At 46.2% G+C, this 18,669-nt stretch overlaps 1 protein-coding gene across 15 annotated transcripts in view; it reads right to left on the reverse strand.

Annotated features, from left to right (window-relative positions):
- The window catches only part of gramd1ba (GRAM domain containing 1Ba), an 808,348-nt gene that overhangs the window by 20,479 nt on the left and 769,200 nt on the right, over positions 1-18,669 (reverse strand). For all 15 annotated transcript variants that reach the window (XM_038778914.1, XM_038778911.1, XM_038778917.1 and 12 more), the window contains 6 exons: positions 17,032-17,206; positions 16,353-16,391; positions 14,415-14,558; positions 9,329-9,447; positions 8,739-8,881; positions 6,508-6,611 (listed from right to left, as the gene is read on the reverse strand). In XM_038778914.1, the coding sequence (XP_038634842.1) occupies positions 6,508-6,611; positions 8,739-8,881; positions 9,329-9,447; positions 14,415-14,558; positions 16,353-16,391; positions 17,032-17,206 (724 nt within the window). The remainder of the gene's footprint in view (positions 1-6,507; positions 6,612-8,738; positions 8,882-9,328; positions 9,448-14,414; positions 14,559-16,352; positions 16,392-17,031; positions 17,207-18,669) is intronic.

Below are 18,669 nucleotides of genomic sequence, written 5' to 3' on the forward strand. Positions count from 1 at the left end.
GGGCAAAGGAAAAAGCTGCAGCAGCTCCCCAAGAAAAGCGGGGGAAGAAGGATAAAATGGCGGCCGGCGGAACACCCGAGGACTGGTGGAAGTGGACGCAAGAGCAGCAAGCTTCTCTTCTGCGCTGTTTTGCGGAGCTGAAGGCTGAGTTGCTGGACTCCCTGAATGCGACTACCAACAGGCTGCTTGAGACCCAGGCGGCCCAGGAGGTGTCCATTCGGGAGTTGCAGCAGCAGGCCGCTGAGCGGGAGGAGGAGGCCGTGGTCCTCGTGGGGAAAGTGGAGTTGCACGAGGCACTTCACAAAAAGTGGCAAGACCGCTTGGAGGATCTGGACGTTCGCACGAGGCGAAATAATTTGAGGATCCTGGGCCAGGCGGAGGGGCTGGAGGGGTCGGATCTCCCGTCGTATGTGACCACGATGTTGAGCTCGTTGATGGGAGCGGGGTTCTTCCATTTGCCCCTAGAACTTGAGGGAGCTCACAGAGTGCTGGCCAGGAGGCCCAAGGCAAATGAACCCCGCGGGCGGTGCTGGTGCGGTTCCATCGATTCAGCGACCGGGAGTGTGTGCTGCGCTGGGCCAAGAAAGGGAGGAGCAGCAAATGGGAGAATTCGGTAGTGCGAATCTACCAGGACTGGAGCGCGGAGGTGGCTAAGCAGCGGGCCGGGTTCAACCGGACAAAGGCGGTGCTGCATGCCAAGCAGGTCAGATTTGGAATGCTGCAGCCTGCGCGTCTGTGGGTGACATATAAGGACCGGCACCACTACTTCGAGTCCCCGGAGGAGGCGTGGGCCTTTGTACAGGCGGAGAAGCTGGACTCGAACTAGGGCCTGGGGACATACTATGGCCGTTGCTGTTTTCGCTGTTGCGGCTCTGCAATTTTGACACGTGTTTTTTATGCTGGTTTTCTTTTTGCTCTGTTTCCGGGTGGGTCTGTCTGTTGGGTATGGTTGCGGGGTATGTGGGGAATGTTGGGGGTTTGTGTTTTATATGTTCTCTTCCGTACGGGGCTGGGGGTTGGGGTGAAACTGGATTTTGGGGAGCTGCGTCAGAAGGGTGGGGTGGGGCAGTATGAAAGCGCGGGCTTTCCTCTGGTTTCCTGCGCTGCGGGGCAGGGGGGGCGGAGCTGGCGGTGGGGGAGTGGCTTCTACTGGTTTTCTTTCCCGCGCTGAAGCGGTGCCTAGGAGGTGTGGCAAGAGGGGGATGACCCCATGCCGGGAGGGGATGGAGTTTGGCGGGAGCTGCCGGGGTCAGCAGAAGTCAGCTGACTCACGGAAGTACCATGGAGGGTGCGTCACGGCTAGGAAGGGTCCTAGCCTGGCTGGGGGGGGGGGGGGGGGGGGGAGAGGGAAAAGGGGGGGGGGGGGGGGGGGAGATACCGGGTTGCTGCTGGAATGGCCAGGAAGGAGCTGGTGTGGGCCGGGGGGGGTAGAGGAGAGGCGCTATCGCCATGGGGAATGGGTCGGGCGGGGCCGCTGGCCTGGGGCGAGCAGTCGATAAGCTATGGCTAGCCGGCGGGGGAGGGGGGCGGGTTGCCCTCTGACTACCTGGAACGTGAGGGGGCTGAATGGGCCGGTTAAGAGAACTAGGGTATTTTCTCATCTGAAGGGGCTGAAGGCGGACGTGGCTATGCTCCAGGAGACCCACTTGAAGGTGGCGGACCAGGTGCATCTGAGGAAGGGGTGGGTGGGGCAGGTTTTTCACTCAGGATTGGACGCGAATAGGGCAGCACGGTGGCCTAGTGGTTAGCACAACCGCCTCACGGCGCTGAGGTCCCAGGTTCGATCCCGGCTCTGGGTCACTGTCCGTATGGAGTTTGCACATTCTCCCCGTGTCTGCGTGGGTTTCGCCCCCACAACCCAAAAAATGTGCAGAGTAGGTGGATTGGCCACGCTAAATTGCCCCTTAATAGAAAAAATAATTGGGTAAAAAAAAAAGGATTGGACGCGAAGAACCGGGGGGGGGGGGGGGGATTCTGGTGGGGAAGAGGGTGGCGTTCGAGGCGGCTGAGGTGGTGTCGGACAAGGAGGGCAGATACATTATGGTGAAGGGTAGGCTGCAGGGAGAGAAGGTGGTGCTGGTTAATGTATATGCCCCGAATTGGGATGATGTCGGCTTCATGAGGCGCTTGTTGGGCCGCATTCCGGACCTGGAGGCAGGGGGCCTGATCATGGGGGGGAGACTTTAACACAGTGCTGGATCCCCCACTGGACCGGTCCAGTTCAAGGACGGGTAGGAGACCGGCGGCGGCCAAAGTGCTGAGGGGGTTTATGGACCAGATGGGAGGGGTGGATCCCTGGAGGTTTGGGAGGCCGAGAGCGCGGGAGTATTCCTTTTTCTCTCATGTCCATAGGGTTTATTCCCGAATAGATTTTTTCGTTCTGAGCAGGGGATTGATCCCGAAGGTGCAGGATGCCGAGTATTCGGCCATAGCAATTTCAGACCATGCTCCGCACTGGGTTGATCTGGAGATGGGGGAGGCGCGGGACCAGCGCCCGCTGTGGCGCCTGGATGTGGGGATGCTGGCTGAAGAGGAGGTGTGTAGGAGGGTCCGGGGAAGTATTGAGGGGTATCTTGATACCAACGACACGGGGGAGGTCCAGGTGGGGATGGTCTGGGAGGCTCTGAAAGCAGTGATCCGGGGGGAGCTGATCTCCATCCGGGCCCATAGGGAAAGGAGGGACAGGAAGGAGAGGGAGAGACTGGTGGGGGAGCTCCTGGATGTGGACAGGAGATACGTGGAGGCACGGGAGGAGGGGTTGCTGGGGGAACGGCGTCGTTTGCAGGCCAAATTTGACTTGTTGAGCACCAGAAAGGCGGAGACACAGTGGAGGAGGGCGCAGGGCGCGGTATATGAGTATGGGGAGAAGGCGAGCAGGATGTTGGCGCATCAGCTCCGTAGGCGGGATGCGGCTAGGGAAATTGGTGCAGTGACGGATAAGGGTGGGAATGTAGTGCAGAAGGGGGCAGAAGTAAATGGTGTCTTTAGGGACTTCTACGAGGAACTGTACCGGTCGGACCCTCTGATGGGGAGAGGGGGGATGGAGAGCTTCATGAACAGGCTATGTTTCCCAAAGGTTCAAGAGGAGCTGGTAGAGGGGCTGGGGGCGCCGATAAAATTGGAGGAGCTAGTCAGGGGGATTGGACAAATGCAGTCAGGTAAGGCGCCGGGGCCGGATGGGTTCCTGGTGGAATTTTATAAAAAGTATGCGGATCTGGTGGGCCCCCTGTTGGTGCGAGCTTTCAATGAGGCATGGGAGGGGGGGGCTTTGCCCCCGACGATGTCGCGGGCACTGATCTCTCTGATCCTAAAGCGGGATAAGGACCCCTTGCAGTGTGGATCATACAGGCCTATCTCGCTCCTCAATGGTGACGCTAAGTTGCTGGCGAAGATCCTGGCCACCAGGATAGAGGACTGTGTGCCAGGGGTGATACATGAGGATCAGACAGGATTTGTCAAGGGACGGCAGCTCAACACGAATGTGCGGAGACTGCTAAATGTTATTATGATGCCGGCAGTGGAGGGGGAGGCGGAGATAGTGGTGGCGCTGGATGCGGAGAAAGCGTTTGATAGAGTTGAGTGGGGGTACCTGTGGGAGGTGCTGGAGGGGTTCGGATTCGGGGAGGGATTCATCAAATGGGTGAGGCTGCTCTACGCGGCTCCGATGGCGAATGTAGTTACCAATGGAAGGAGATCGGAGTACTTTAGGCTCTACCGTGGGACCAGGCAGGGGTGCCCCCTGTCCCCCTTGCTCTTTGCATTGGCGATTGAACCTTTGGCTATGGCGTTGAGGGAGTCAGGGAGATGGAGGGGTCTGGTGCAGGGTGGGGAGGAACATCGGGTATCGCTGTATGCGGACAACCTGCTGTTGTATGTGGCGGACCCAGATGGGGGAATGCTGGGGGTGATGGAGCTGTTAGCGGAATTTGGGGGCTTCTCGGGCTATAAGTTAAATTTAGGCAAGAGCGAGGTATTTGTAGTACACCCGGGTGATCAGGAGGAGGGAATTGGGAGGCTCCCGTTTAAGAGGGCAGTGAAGAGTTTCAGATACCTGGGGGTGCAGGTGGCCAGGAGTTGGGGGACTCTCCATAAGCTTAATTTTACCAGGCTGGTGGAGCAGATGGAGGAGGAATTTAAAAGGTGGGACATGGTGCCGCTATTGTTGGCGGGTAGAGTGCGGTCCGTCAAAATGACGGTTCTCCCGAGGTTCTTGTTCCTCTTCCAGTGTTTGCCCATCTTTATCCCTAGGGCCTTTTTTAGAAGGGTGACTAGCAGCATCATGAGCTTTGTTTGGGCGCATGGCACCCCGAGGGTGAAGAGGGTCTTCTTGGAGCGGGGTAGAGATGGGGGGGGGGGGGGGGGGGGGGGGTGGCGTTGCCCAATCTCGCGGGGTATTATTGGGCGGCCAATGTGTCGATGGTGCGCAAGTGGGTGATGGAGGGTGAGGGGGCAGCATGGAAACGGATGGAGAGGGCGTCCTGCGGAGATACAAGCCTGGGGGCCCTGGTAACGGCGCCGTGGCCGCTCTCTCCCATGAGGTATACCACGAGTCCGGTGGCGGCGGCTACCCTCAAGATTTGGGGGCAATGGAGACGACATAGGGGAGCTCGATGGAGGCTCCGTTAAGGGGGAACCATCGGTTCGTCCCGGGGAACATTGATGGGGGATTTCAGGGTTGGCACTGAGCGGGCATCAGACAGCTGAGGGACCTGTTTATTGATGGGAGGTTTGCAAGCCTGGGGGAGTTGGAGGAGAAATTTGGGCTCCAGGGGAACATGTTCAGGTATCTGCAGGTAAAGGCGTTTGCTAGACGGCAGGTGGAGGGATTCCCTTTGCTTCCCGCGAGGGGGGGGGGGGGGGGGGGGGGTGAGTGACAGGGTGCTTTCGGGGGTCTGGGTCGGAGAGGGGAAGATATCTGATATCTACAAGGTTATGCAGGAGGTGGAGGAAGCGTCAGTAGAGGAGCTAAAAGCTAAGTGGGAGGGGGAACTGGGGGAACAGATCGAAGACGGGACATGGACTGATGCCCTGGAGAGGGTTAATTCTTCCTCCTCATGTGCGCAGCTTAGCCTCATCCAATTCAAGGTGCTGCACCGGGCGCTGGTTGGGAGCCGCTGGAAGAGGCCCCCGCGTCGATTCTCCATGGGGGACCGGCCGAATTCCTGCCGGCGTGGTTCCAACCTGGCACCACCTGGCGGGAGGTCGGACCTGTGGCCGTGGTGGACATCCTGGAAGGGGGGGGGGGGGGGGCCTCCATGGGGTCCATGCCCGCGATCGGGAGCTTCCAATCAGCGGGCGCCCACAATATGGGGGGGGGGGGGGGGGGGGGGGGGCCTTCCTCCTTCCACGCGGGCCCACTATTAGGTCTCTGACATGTTGCTCCGCGCTGGCGCGGAGATGGCAACAACGCGCATTTGCCAGCGTGGAGACGGCCATCGCACGCATGCGCGGACCCATACGGCCGTGCAGGGCCGCCTTTCGGCGCTAGAGCAGCGCGCAGCACTCCAGCGCCGTGCTCGCCCCCTGAAGACCAGTGAATTGATGAGCCAGGAGGCCCGTTGACGCCGGCGTACACCACTCCGATGTTTACGCCAGCGTCAACACTTGGCCGGGACTTCGGAGAATCCCGGCCCACATGTCTAACATCCAGCGATAAGGTCCTGTTTGTGCTAAAATTACTGATTATAGGCATGATGGGAAGTTTTTGGTAAACTTGAAATGAGATATATTCAAGGACCTCTTGGCCCAACCTATTTAAGGAAAGTTTGCAATGCACAGATTGAAAGTTTGCAAAACACGGACTTGCAACTGGCACCTGTGACCACAGTGTCTGAATACTGGAGAACCAATGTTTGAAGTATGGACCTGTGGTCGAAGAAAGATGTAATTCAGCATCTCAGAGCAGAACACATCAGAAATGTGTAAGACTCAGAGATCGGCGACTATTTTCTTTAGCAACGACCCATGGGACGAGCCTTACACATGAGGAACCCAGAGAGAAGGCTCAGTGAATGGAATAGACCTCCGAGAGGAATTAGGCCAATTCAATTCAAAGGGGTAATATCTACTTATGTCTGAAGCTGTGAGTCGAGGCAAATTGTGAGCGTTTGTGTAGCATAAGATTTGAATACATAGCATATTTGATGCAAGTTTAGTGGATAAAATTATGTTGAACCATCAGTTCAGTGTTGAGTGTTTGTTCGATACGTAACTGTTTGACCTCTTGTAAGAGTACAGAGACCATGGGCAGCACGGTGGTGCAGTGGTTAGCACTGCCGCCACATGGTGCCAAGGTCCCAGGTTCGATCCCGGCTCTGGGTTACTGTCCGTGTGATGTTTGCACATTCACTCCGTGTTCGTGTGGGTTTCGCCCCTCAACCCAAAGATGTGCAGGGTAGGTGGATTGGCCACACTAAATTGCCCCTTAATTGGGAAAAATGACACGAGGTTCAACAAACCGAACCCATGAAACTATATTTACGCAATAAAAATGTAAACGTTTCTCACCTAAATGTCTAAAGTAGTCATCTAAACCACTCCAAAAATTCTTCTCAATGAACGATTTCACCAACCCCCATGGCTGTTTCCTATACTTCAGTTCTGTTGATATCCTGGATATAAGAAATTAAGTTAATTGATTAAAGAATATGTTTACAGTTGTTATCTTTCAAAACTTTATTTACATATGCAATCTCTAACAGCATATTAAGTATATGAAGACAATTACTTACCTGCTGACTTTACGAAAGATCAGTGTGATTGAATGGGATCTTATACTCAGTGGGGTAAATGACTACTGTTAGTATAGCCTTTCTGTTGGGCAACAGGATGGACAGTTTGTGAGGCATGAAAGAGGTACTAGGTTGAGCCACAACATCACCCCGAATACAAAATGATTGAGGTTATTCTAGTTCTGACATGACAATATTTTCCCCGAAAGTACTCTGCCCTCATCATCAAACAGCAAGGAACAACATTCACCTTACAGTTGGACAAACCAGTAAATCACTATCATAATGTAGATTATTTCTCTGTCAGATTTGGTCTGAAAACCAAATGCAATTCAGGGCGGCTGAGGCGTCACCCACTGCTGGTTATTTAATATGTGCCTTAATGCAGGAGAGCAATAACTTGGAACCAGAGATCCGCCCATGGTAAGCATGGAGTTTTGATTACATGTCTCATGTCCTTTCATTTTAATCACTGACACTGGTGAGCAGGTAAAATTCACAGTTTACATATTCAATTGAATAGACATGGCATTGTTCTCTTGCAAATACATCTTGCTTGTAAAATTTATTAAGGGTGGATGAGATTCGATCCAGAATAATCTGACACAATGGCTTGCTTTGTTTTGTAAATCACACATTAAGGGGAAAGGAATTTGTAGTCAGATGATTTTTATTGGATAGACACTGTTGATACTACAAGAAGCAGTCACTTGGAACTAACTCCATTCCATAAATCTTTTAAGTGAATGGTTGACAACTTTACTTTGTTTCGATAGGTACATTTTGATCTCTTTTTTTCCTCCTTCTCAAACTTCAAAAGCATTAGGGGTGAAATGCAGGGTGTGTACGTCCAGATTTTTCTAAGGTCATCAGAAGGAAGAATATAGAACCAGGAGTCAACCATTCAGCCCCTCAAGCTTGTTCAATTAGATCATTATTAAATTAAGAAACACTTCCATATACAAAGGCTGATAGAAGTTAGCCACTCTCTTCTGCAAAGAGCAGTGATCATTTTATAGGGTATAAGAGGGAAAAGGCAGGTTTGTGGCTTTAGTTCCCAGATCAATCATAATCCCATTGCAAGGCAGACAGTTTCAGGGGATAAATAACCTACTCCTATTCCTACTTCCAAAGGCTGATCTGTATTTTAACTCCATCTATTTGCCTTGCTTCCATAATCCTTAATCCCTTTACCTAACAAAAATCTATCCATCTCATTTTTGAATTGTTCAAGCCTCAACAGCATTTTTGGTAGCGAAGTTCCATATTTCTATTCACCTTTATGTGAGGTTGTTCAGGGATATTAAGAATATAAGAAAAGACTCTAATATTTCATATTTTTTGTATTTAAGGAAGAATGCATTCCAGGAAGTTGTGCAATTTTCCAGTTATTAGCATTTATTAGCAAACACCTTCGGTAAGTTATGGTGCAAACCCTCCATTAAGCCACAATAACCAAGAGGATCCCCGGGTCGCCCACACATGCGCAGATTCCCCCCCCCCCGCCTGATCACCACTGTGCAAATAAAATGTCACCTTGGCAGTGCCAACCTAGTTGTTCCCCTGCCAGCTGGCTGTGGCACTGCCAGGGTACCAGGCTAGCACTGCCAGGGCACCACCCTGCCCAGAGAGTGTGCACATGGGGGTCTCCCGTCCCCTGGGAGACCTGCATGAGTGCTGTTCTGTCTGGTCCCCGTTTCTGGAGACTGAATGGTGCTCACCCGAGGTCTTCAAGGCGAAGGGGATCGATCCCAAATCCTTGATAATATCCGGGAACTGCATATTAAAGTGAGACTGGCTGTCTTGCTCTAATATGCAGATTTGTTGAAAAGTGATCCCACCCAAAATGGGTGAGCTTGACATTGCTCCACGGCGAGCTGGGTCGATCCTGGGTTTCCTGTCATTTACTGGTCACGTTGCGCCATGGCGCGCTGCTTTTCAGGTGCAGCGCAGCCAGTAGATGCTGCTGCAGATAAACAATAAAATTGGGAGTAGCAGCTGCCTTACCTCAACCTGCTTTTGTTTTTTGCCACCCGTGTAAGGCTGTATCTGTTGATTGTGTAGAAGTAGTCATGATATGGAACGTCATGTGTAATCACCTCTGAATCGATCACATAACACTCACTCTCCTGACTGGCTTTGTACAAAGTCTGTTAATGAAAAAAATCTTCAATGTGCACAAATCACAATAATTATACTGGAAGAATGCGCTGGGAATGCATATAACGAATGGTATTTGCTTACTTCAAGATCAGTTTTGAGTTATTTAGTTTGGTAATGGTTGGAATTACTTGTTCTGGAGCAGCTGATGGCAGCTCGGAAGTTGTTGTTTTACAGTGCTATAACAACTTACAAACAGCAATGTTTTTTTTATTTGGTTGTTTAAAGTAGGCTGCCATCTCAATAACCAACTGCAGTCTCATAGAATTGGTGATGCCAGTTGTTAGGAGTATAAATACCTGGAGGAATTGTACTGTGATAACAGGATTTATTTGCCACAACAACACTGGCTCAGGTCTGAAAGTGGCTCAGGTCTGTAAAGTGTTAAAGATGTAAGCAAGACCACATTTATGTTAACTTTGATGAGCAAGTCTTACCTGGGTCTCGGTGACTGTGGCAGTTTTTGGCGCAAGTGGGTTTGAGAGAGCAATAGTGTACAATATCACTCGGGTCTGATTGCCATTAACTTCTTTCTTCCAAGGATGGCTAACCATGTCTAGAGTGAAAAAAAGATGAAGTTTTACCGGCAATTCTTCATTGTTTTAGAACCTTCATCTGAAATGCAGAGTTTGTGGCGGAAGGTTTAATTATGGCTAACGTGAGCATTCAGGCTCATCATGCACCTAGACTGGAATTTTTTGGCCCCACTGTGACGGGTTCCCCTGTGACAGATGCAGCAAGTCATCCCAAAGTCCATTGACTTTGGCAAGAATGAAAGATATCGCCAGCCGCAGGCCGCCAGAAAATCCCGGCCGTGGAATTTGTGCATGCTTTCTGAACATCTTTGTCAATTAGGTCAGCAAAGCACGTTGGAGGTTTAAAAATCTGTTATGGTTGTGTTTGATTAAACAAAACAAGTTTTTTTCTTATTGAAATGTTTGCGAATTATCATGTTAAACATCATTCATCTGTTTGCAATTCCTGTTAAGTCTCACGACTGATCACACTTGTGTGTCAATATTTCACTTTATAAGTTACAGCCTTGACATATACACTGAAAACTTCCTACATAAATTTATCACACTGTGGTGGCATTGTATTGCTTCAGTTTTGCATTTCCAATTCCTCAGCTTGCATTACAGAAAGGACTTCAGTTTCCAACCAGTTCTATATCTATGCTTTCCAAAATGTAAACAAGTTTTGCAGCGACAACAATTTCAATAATTGATTGGGTATCCACTTGAAGGAAATAAACTTGCAAGGCTACAGGGATAGAGCAGGGAACAGGACTGACCGGATTGGCCCACAGAGAGACGGCAGTGACTCGATGGATTAAATGATCTCCTTCTATGTGTCACAATGGTCTGAAAATATGGTTTTGAACTTTCAACAAGTTTGCAAATTTTGCAATTTAAACTGAGACAGGACAAACTGTTTAAAAGTGCAAGGCCACATTCCAAAGTGAAGGTGGGAAACAAACAAATTACCCTCGGAGGAGTCTGAAGAGAGGGACAGTTCCTATAATCCAGACACTCATTGAAAATTGTAACTGTCTAAGGGAGAGACATCAAAAATGCAAAGTACTGGATAAGAAACAATGGCAGCCACAGACAGACACACCAAAAGCCTCTTGGAAGTGCCAACTATGTGAAGTATTTCAAGGCAAAGCTGTCCAATCACTTGAGAGAGATTGCATGTGACCCAGATGGTGTCAATAAAGTCTTCAGCAGAGAAAACAGACTTTAAAAAAAAAAACAAATTTTTTATTCTCCTCTTTTTTCACAATTTTTCTCCCGAATTTACACCCAACAACAATCAATAACCAACAACAAATATCTCAAACCCCATAACAGTAACAATGATCCCATCCTCCCACCATGCCCAGACATCAGCCCGCATGTTAACATAAACAAATGACAAAGAAAAAAAAAGGAATCAGGGATTACCCATAGCCATCTTCAACATACACAGCACCCCCCCCCCCCACCCCAACTAATGTTCGATGTTATCCAGTTCTTGAAAGTGCATAATAAATAGTGCCCATGACTTGTAGAACCCCTCCAAGCTTCCCCTCAGTTTGAACTTAACCTTCTCAAGGGTCAAGTATTCCAACAAGTCCCCTCGCGACGCCAGGGCACAGGGTGGAGAGGCCGCTCTCCATCCCAGCAGGATCTGCCTTCGGGCGATCAACGAGGTGAAGGCTATGATATCTGCCTCCGCACCCGTTTCCAACCCTGGCTGATCCGACACCCCGAATATGGCCTCCCGGGGACCCGGGTCCAGCTTCACATGCACCGCCTTGGAAATGACCTTAAAGAGGAAACAGACTTAAGGCAGCTCTTTCTTTATCTTGCTCCTTTGGAATAATCTACCAAAAACCTACCAGCGAACCAAGGATCTCCTAACGATTGCAACATCTTCTACAACTGAATGCAAAGAAACCAGCTAACCTAAATCAGCTACAGTCTTTAAAATCTATGCTTCATGGACAATCAAAGGACATGTAACTGTATATTCTTTAACCTTATTTAAAATTGGATTTTATCTCCCTTATTTCTTATACCTGGGTGTGCACGAGGGCCTAAATGACAGCATGGGGGTTGAATGCTTGACCTTGCGTTATTACTCGTTTTCTTGGGGTTAATCGATTTGTTCTTTTTTTGACTCTAGAGAAAATGTTTGATTGGCTCCTTATTAATCACAGTTTAAAACACTGAATACATTCCATTGGAAAAGACATATGCTTATGAAAAAGAAACGTAAAACTTTGTTGTGACCAATCAAAGGGGAGCCAGTTCACCCCTTCCCACCTGATCATAACATATACTATAATGGCTTTTGGCTTTATGATCTAATTACGAATTAGCTAAACTTGAAGCACCATTTATAAATAAGAATGGAATGGGTGATTATAAAATAGAAACTGAATTAAGTTTTAAAGCTGTGTTCCATTGTTAACTGCCCTCTAAACTGGCTTCTCCTGAAAAATACCCTTGGTTTGAGTCCCTTTGTACAACTGACTAGTTTGTGTAAAAAAAACGTATTACAATTCAAATTTTCACTTATCAAAGTAAATATCTAAATCTCTAGGAAAAGAACGGTGTTATCTTTGTCACATCTAAAGTGATACAACGCAGTTTGATACAATAATTGCCTTATCTGACTGCAAACTACAGAAGGTTTAATTTGTTTTGATGCCGTTCACATCCTTTAAGAACTCTTGTGTACAGATATGTTCCAGTAATGATCGATCATGTAATTCTGCTGATATTAATTATTTCTTAAAAATAAATAATGCAGATGATCCAAGAAGCATGCAGCTTCTCTTGATCAGCGATATCACCAAAGCAGCCTGGAGGAAAAAAGATCTAAAATGGTGGGCCCTTTCTAGAGCACAATATTTAACTATTTTGCCATAAAACACAAAGGATTTTTTTCTTTTTTTTCCCTTCTTTTTTGAAAATAAATTTAGAGTACCCAATTCATTTTTCCAATTAAGGGGCAATTTAGCGTAGCCAATCCACCTAGCCTACACATCTTTGGGTTGTGGGGGCGAAACCCACGCAAACACGGGGAGAATGTGCAAACTCCACTCGGACAAGGAACCTCAGCATCGTGAGGCAGCAGGGCTAACCCACTGCGCCACCGTGATGCCCTAACAAAGGATTTTTTAAGTTACAATTCCACCCCCCCCCCCCCCCCCCCCCCCTTCCGTCACACTTCAGACGCAATATTTTAAAGTGTCAAAAATATAAACGAGAAAAAAAAAAGGCAGCCTATTTCATGCTGGTTTCTTCTGATCTGCAGTTTGAAATTTAAAAGGGCTCGCCCAATCTATACGTTTCCTTTACCAATAGTACTTAACCGCAAATTGACCTCAAGATGTTATTAAAATAATAAGACTCTGTTAAGGGTTAAAGGCAGCTGTAGCTTAACAGAATAGGATGTTGTCTATTAATTAGTAGGTCGAATGGCTTCTCTGCCCTCCAAGTTACTATCAACATTGTCGTGGAAGATTTGAGTGTTAGTGAATAAATTGTGATAAAGATAAATATTCCTTTCCATCCTTCTCGTCCTGTCTGCAGCTTTTGACATGTGACATGGTTGATCACACCATCCTCTTCCAACTCCTCTCCACTGTTGTCTGTCTGGCTGGGTGGGGCTGCTCGCATGTGGTTCAATTATTATCTGTCTAGCAGTAGCCAGAGAATTGCTGGCAATGGCTTTGCTTCCCATTCCTGCACCATTACCTCAGGTGACCTCCAAGGATCTATCTTAAGCCCTTTTCTATTCCTCATTTACATGACGTGGTTTAGTGACATAACCAAAACAATGTTTATTTTCACATGTACGCCGACAACACCCAAATCTATCTAACCATCACCTTTTTTGAGCCCGCTCACTGCTGGTATATTAAGACAGTTTATCTGACATGCAATGCTGTATGAGCAGAAATTTTCTCCAATTAAACATTGGAAAGACTGAACTCATTCTTCATTCTTTTCATTGCTTCTCTGCTGCAAACTCTGCTGCAAACTCTGTTTCCTAATTACTGACACCATCCATCTCCCTGGCAACAGTATGAGATCAAGCCAGTTTGTTCACAACCTTGGTGACACATTTGATCCAGAGTTGAGTTTGCAGTCCCACAAACGTGCCATCACAAAGAGCACCTTTCCCATCTCTGGAACGTCGCCTGAATTCACCAGTCTCAGCTCAACTGCTGCTGAAGCCCTCATCCATACCGTTGTCACCTCCAGATGCATTCCTGGCTGGTGTCCAACATTCTACCCTCTGTAAATGTGGGGTCATCCAAAACTGCCACCTGTGTCTTCAACTACCGCAAGTCCCATTCCCCTTTGAATCCTAAGCTCACTGATTTACATTGGTTCCCAGTCAAGGAATGTCGACTTTAAAATCCTCATCCTGGTTTTCAAACCTCTCCATTGCCTTGCCCCTCTCTATCTCTGTAATCCCCTTTCGCCCCACAACCCTCGCGATATCTGTGCTGGCCAAAATCTGTATTTTTGCACATTCCCAACTTTAAGTGATCCATCACTTAAAGCCATGCTTTTGGCTGCCGAGGCTCCAAACATCTGGAATTTCTCCTTACACCTCTCTGCCTTCTTACCTGGCTTTCCCCTCCTTTAAGGCACTTCTTGAAACCTACCCATTCAACCAAGCTTCTGGTCACCTGATCTAATATCTCCTTTGTGGCTCGGTGTCATACTTGGTTTATCATGCTCCTCTGAAGTGCCTTGGGATGTTTAAATCCATTAACGGTGCTATATAAACATAAATTGTTGCTATTGGCTTTGGGATGGTAGCTTACTTTGGACAACAACTTGAATCTTTTCCCCTTTAATTATCTTCAGAATTTAAATAGTTTCAACGTACACATTTCACCTTTATTCTGAATAGTCATGTTTAAGGTTTGGGTTTTTCTGAGTCAGGAGAGCACCATTATCCTGGAAACAGTTCTCCACAGTTTATCTACACAAGGTGTTATGAAAACTAGTTTACCAGTGAACCTCCGCTGCTCAAAGAAATCTCGTAGAAACTGGGAGTCAGTGAAGAGTAGATCATACAGCTTGTCCACATTGACATGGAAAACCTCATTAATGTACTGTCGGCCATTGAGATCTTCATAGAATGCCTGCACTTCACCTGTCGCGAGGAGATGTGAACAGAAAATGAGACATAAATTCATCCGATGCTGCAAAAGCAAGACCGACGTACAATTGGTGGAAGATTATAGCAGCAACTTTGAGAAATTATGCTAATCATTATATAATTTCCCTTCATTTAATTTTGTACCCTGGTTTACAGTCACCTACACATGGTTATAATAGCTCAGCAACTAAATAGTCAAACTGTGGGCCTGCTACAGAGAGCTTCAGACAGTTTGGTCTCCTATTTTTATAATGCAATCTAATCCCTTCCAGATGTATGTTTGCTTGCAATATCTATTGCGAGATCCTTTGTCAGTCAACTTAACAAAAACTGTTTTACTCCACCTTCTCATAGTTACTTAAGAAATAATTAGATTATTTTCCAAATAGAATAACAAACATGACATATATCAGATGGGAGAAATCCAAATGTTTAACACGAGTATACACTCACGATTATTTTCTTTGAGAGAGATGAGTAAGTGACCACACCTTATTATTAGTAGTTGATAATAGCTATCAGTAGACACCTATATCTCATCAGCTGTCATTACAGGAGATATCATCCTCTGAGCTGCATCTAATCCTGTAGCCCATGTAAAAGAACATTGTTTTAAATTCTATGCTGTCCAGCAACCACCATTCTAGCTCATCACTTTTACTCTATGAACATTTGCGAAAGTCGACTCTAACATGATCATTTGTAGGAGCATTTTTTAAAAAGCTCTTGACATCTTGCACCAATTGATTATCAGTTAATGATCCACATCATGTGTCAACTTTGAGGCTCTGTTTAAAACAAGTAGAATGGACCGTGCGCTTAAAAAAGATTTAAAATAAAAAGAATATTACACTGGTGATGCTGCGCCAAGATTCCTTTACACTTATACCTGTATCAACAACCTGCATCTCACTTAGGACAGTGAGAAATTTTAGAAATGAAAGCAGCATTACAAATACGATAAAGTAATCTATTAACAGATTTTGTTACATGCAGAAAAAGTCAATTTTATTTGGAACAAATGAAAGGGAACTTCAACCCAGTTAAAATTGAAAATGTGAGCAGTCTCCTCACCAAAGCAATCTTTTACTTTGCTTATTATTTTATACCTACAAAACCATTTCATGTTTCTGCAAGGCTAGTGCTGTAACTTTCAATTTTTTAAAAAACTGCCTCAGCAAAAACATACTTTACGAAAAAAATGAGAATCATCTGAGACGGATGACACTCGATAAGGCTTGGGTTCAAAACACTTGAAGGGAAAGAAATTGCTTTGGCTGTTAATTAATAGGTGCTGTGGGAGGAAGGGGAAGAGGAAGCAAAAATGCTGTCGATGGAAACTTGTTGTAAGTGAATTGTTCTACATTATGGTTATGCTACGTATGTTTAACTCAAGAAATGAAAGGATGAATCTTTGGTAATCACGTAAGGAATGTCCTGTCATGTTCTACCAAATACAGTAGTGATTCTGTAACCAAGCCATATGATTCGAAGGTTCCTGTTCTGAGCATGATGGACAAAATACAGGACTACTTGAATGTGGGAAGGCAATTTCGTATGTCAGCCTCTGAGACAGCACCAATGTTCCCATATCTTGAGATAATACATAGACTTGTGTTCATACCTATGCAAATAAACGTAATCACTTATTTTAAATTCAGTTGAATTCTCCTTACAGGCAAGGAACCTGTGTTTCTTTTTTAAGTATTCACAAGGCACAAAAAGATTTGCTAAATACTCTTAAAATCTAAGAAAAAACATGTATCTTTAAACTCAATGGTTCCATACCTGTTTTCAGTTTTTTAAAATCAGCTGTAGTTAGTCCCACTGAAATGAATGCAGACAAGAAAAACGAATGTGAAAATAGGACAAAATCTTATAATGCGCGCTATGCTTAGACTGGTTATTATCACAGTTGTCAAGTATTTTGTGTCAATAATTCTGATCCCATTTTTTAAAAGAATGGTCCAGCAAGCATTGAAATTCTATTTGTGTATACCTTTGAGGTTACAAACATATATTTAAAATAAACCAAACTGCTTCTAAATATTTCATTAACAAATTAAGAAAAAAAAACACATTTTCGAAAATGTACATTATGCTGTATTTTACATGCAAAATTTAAAAGATAAATAAACCTAGCTGCTCTTTTCTCTCCCTCGCTGAGAGGGCTTGACCCTCATGCAGTTTTAAAAGCATCAAGCTGGAAAAAATTATGTAAAACATGCCTTGGCTAATTTAAAATAACCCCCACAAAGTTCACAGTTTCAGTATGATGGTCGATCAATAACACATGATCAATATCACCTGATCAATTTCACAGGCCCTATTTGCTAACTAATAAAATCTCTGCCTAATCATGGTTTGCTAAAATTCCCTTCTCTCCCTCAATCCAATCCAGGTTTCCGATCTGAACTTCCTAAGGCATGTAAAAAGTGACAGCAGACAAAGCAGGTTAATGACATACCCTCGTCGTGTGTTTCAGACGAATCACTGAGCTCTGTTGGAATGTCCTCGTTATCATTAAAGTCCAGGGAAGGCGAGATCAGCGGCAAACTGATTTCATTCTTGTCAATGGCCTGCAGGACTTCAATTTCACCTTCTAGGTGACCGTCGTCCTCTTCTGGCAGAATACCGTCGAACTATGACAGTAGAAAAAAGAGAAATTCAGCTTGCTGTACGGGTTTTGAAGATATCTGACATCTAGATTGCTGATTATGAGTCCATTCTCCCCACATTGTTGAAATTAAAATATTTACACATTAAGCTGGCTTTAAATCTCTTAATATTCAGGTTTGTTTATTCTTCTATTCTTTATACCTATCAGATATTGATCATTCATTTGAAAAAAAGAACAGTGTAAAAATTAAACTTGTTTCTTACATCAGTCAATCTCTTCCTTGCAGCAAACATCTTGTTGCATTAAACTGAGCTTTATTTACCATTTATGCCTTTTTCAATGAATTTAGAGACTAGAAATTGGATCCAAACAAACACACCATCTGTCTGTAAAACCCACCACCCACACACCTAATGAGGCTGGCAGCAGGAACATGGCACATTGGCCCAATAACCCATTAATAATAATTAATAGTAAAATTAATCTTTATTGTCACAAGTACGCTTACATTAATGCTACAATGAAGTTACTGTGAAAAGTCCCCAGTCGCCACATTCCAGTGCCTGTTCGGGTAGACTGAGGGAGAATTCAGAATGTCCAAATTGCCTAACAGCACGCCTTTCAGGACATGTGGGAGGAAACCAGAGCACCAGGAGGAAACCCATGCAGACACAGGGAGAACGTGCAGACTCCATACAGAAGTGACCCAAGCAAGGAATTGAACCTGGGACCCTGGTACTGTGGAGCAACAGTGTTAACCACTGTGCAACCGTGCCAGCCATTAAGGAGTCAACAAGGATCAAAGAGTCTAAGTTGCACCTGGTGGAAGTGAAAAGGCAATAGTTAGGGGGCAGTAGGCAGTGACCACAGTTAAAGGTCCAATATGATAGGTTTGTTTAAACTTATCTCCTTGGCATCAGCCTCTGTGATCTCTTTATGGTGTGCAGATTAGGATGAACATGAACGAAATAATCCTGGTTGGGTCAAGTTCAATCCTTTCCCAGAAATGGACCTGCACACGCATTCTTCCAGCAGGGATAGTTAGATACCAATTTAGAACAAAAAACCCTAACTATTTTAACCCTCTTTTAATTCTGCTCTTTGCTTCTGTTGTCCGGCTTGGGTGGTGGTGGTGGGGGGCAGTGTGTGTGTGCGCACGTGTGTGGGGACCCTCCCATATTGTGTTGGTGCTTGGAATGAGGTCGGGGATAATTTCGGGGACCTCGGAGATCGGGATGCCATTTTTAAATGGCGTCCCAATCTCTCGCTACAACGGGGAGTTTCACACAGCTGAGCTGAGCTCCTCACAGTATAAAACGGGGAATGTTCCTTGTTTCGGCCCCTTATTAAATCTGAGTCATACTGAACAGCTATGTGTTTCTCAACGCTGAGTGCTGGGAAACACACGGCTAAACACGCTTGTTAGGGGACTTTGTTCCCTTTTGGGAGAAGCGGCCCAATGAGGTTTTTAAAAAAAAAAGTGGT

The sequence above is a fragment of the Scyliorhinus canicula genome, chromosome 19 (genome assembly GCF_902713615.1).
Source record: "Scyliorhinus canicula chromosome 19, sScyCan1.1, whole genome shotgun sequence".
Lineage (NCBI taxonomy): Eukaryota > Metazoa > Chordata > Chondrichthyes > Carcharhiniformes > Scyliorhinidae > Scyliorhinus > Scyliorhinus canicula.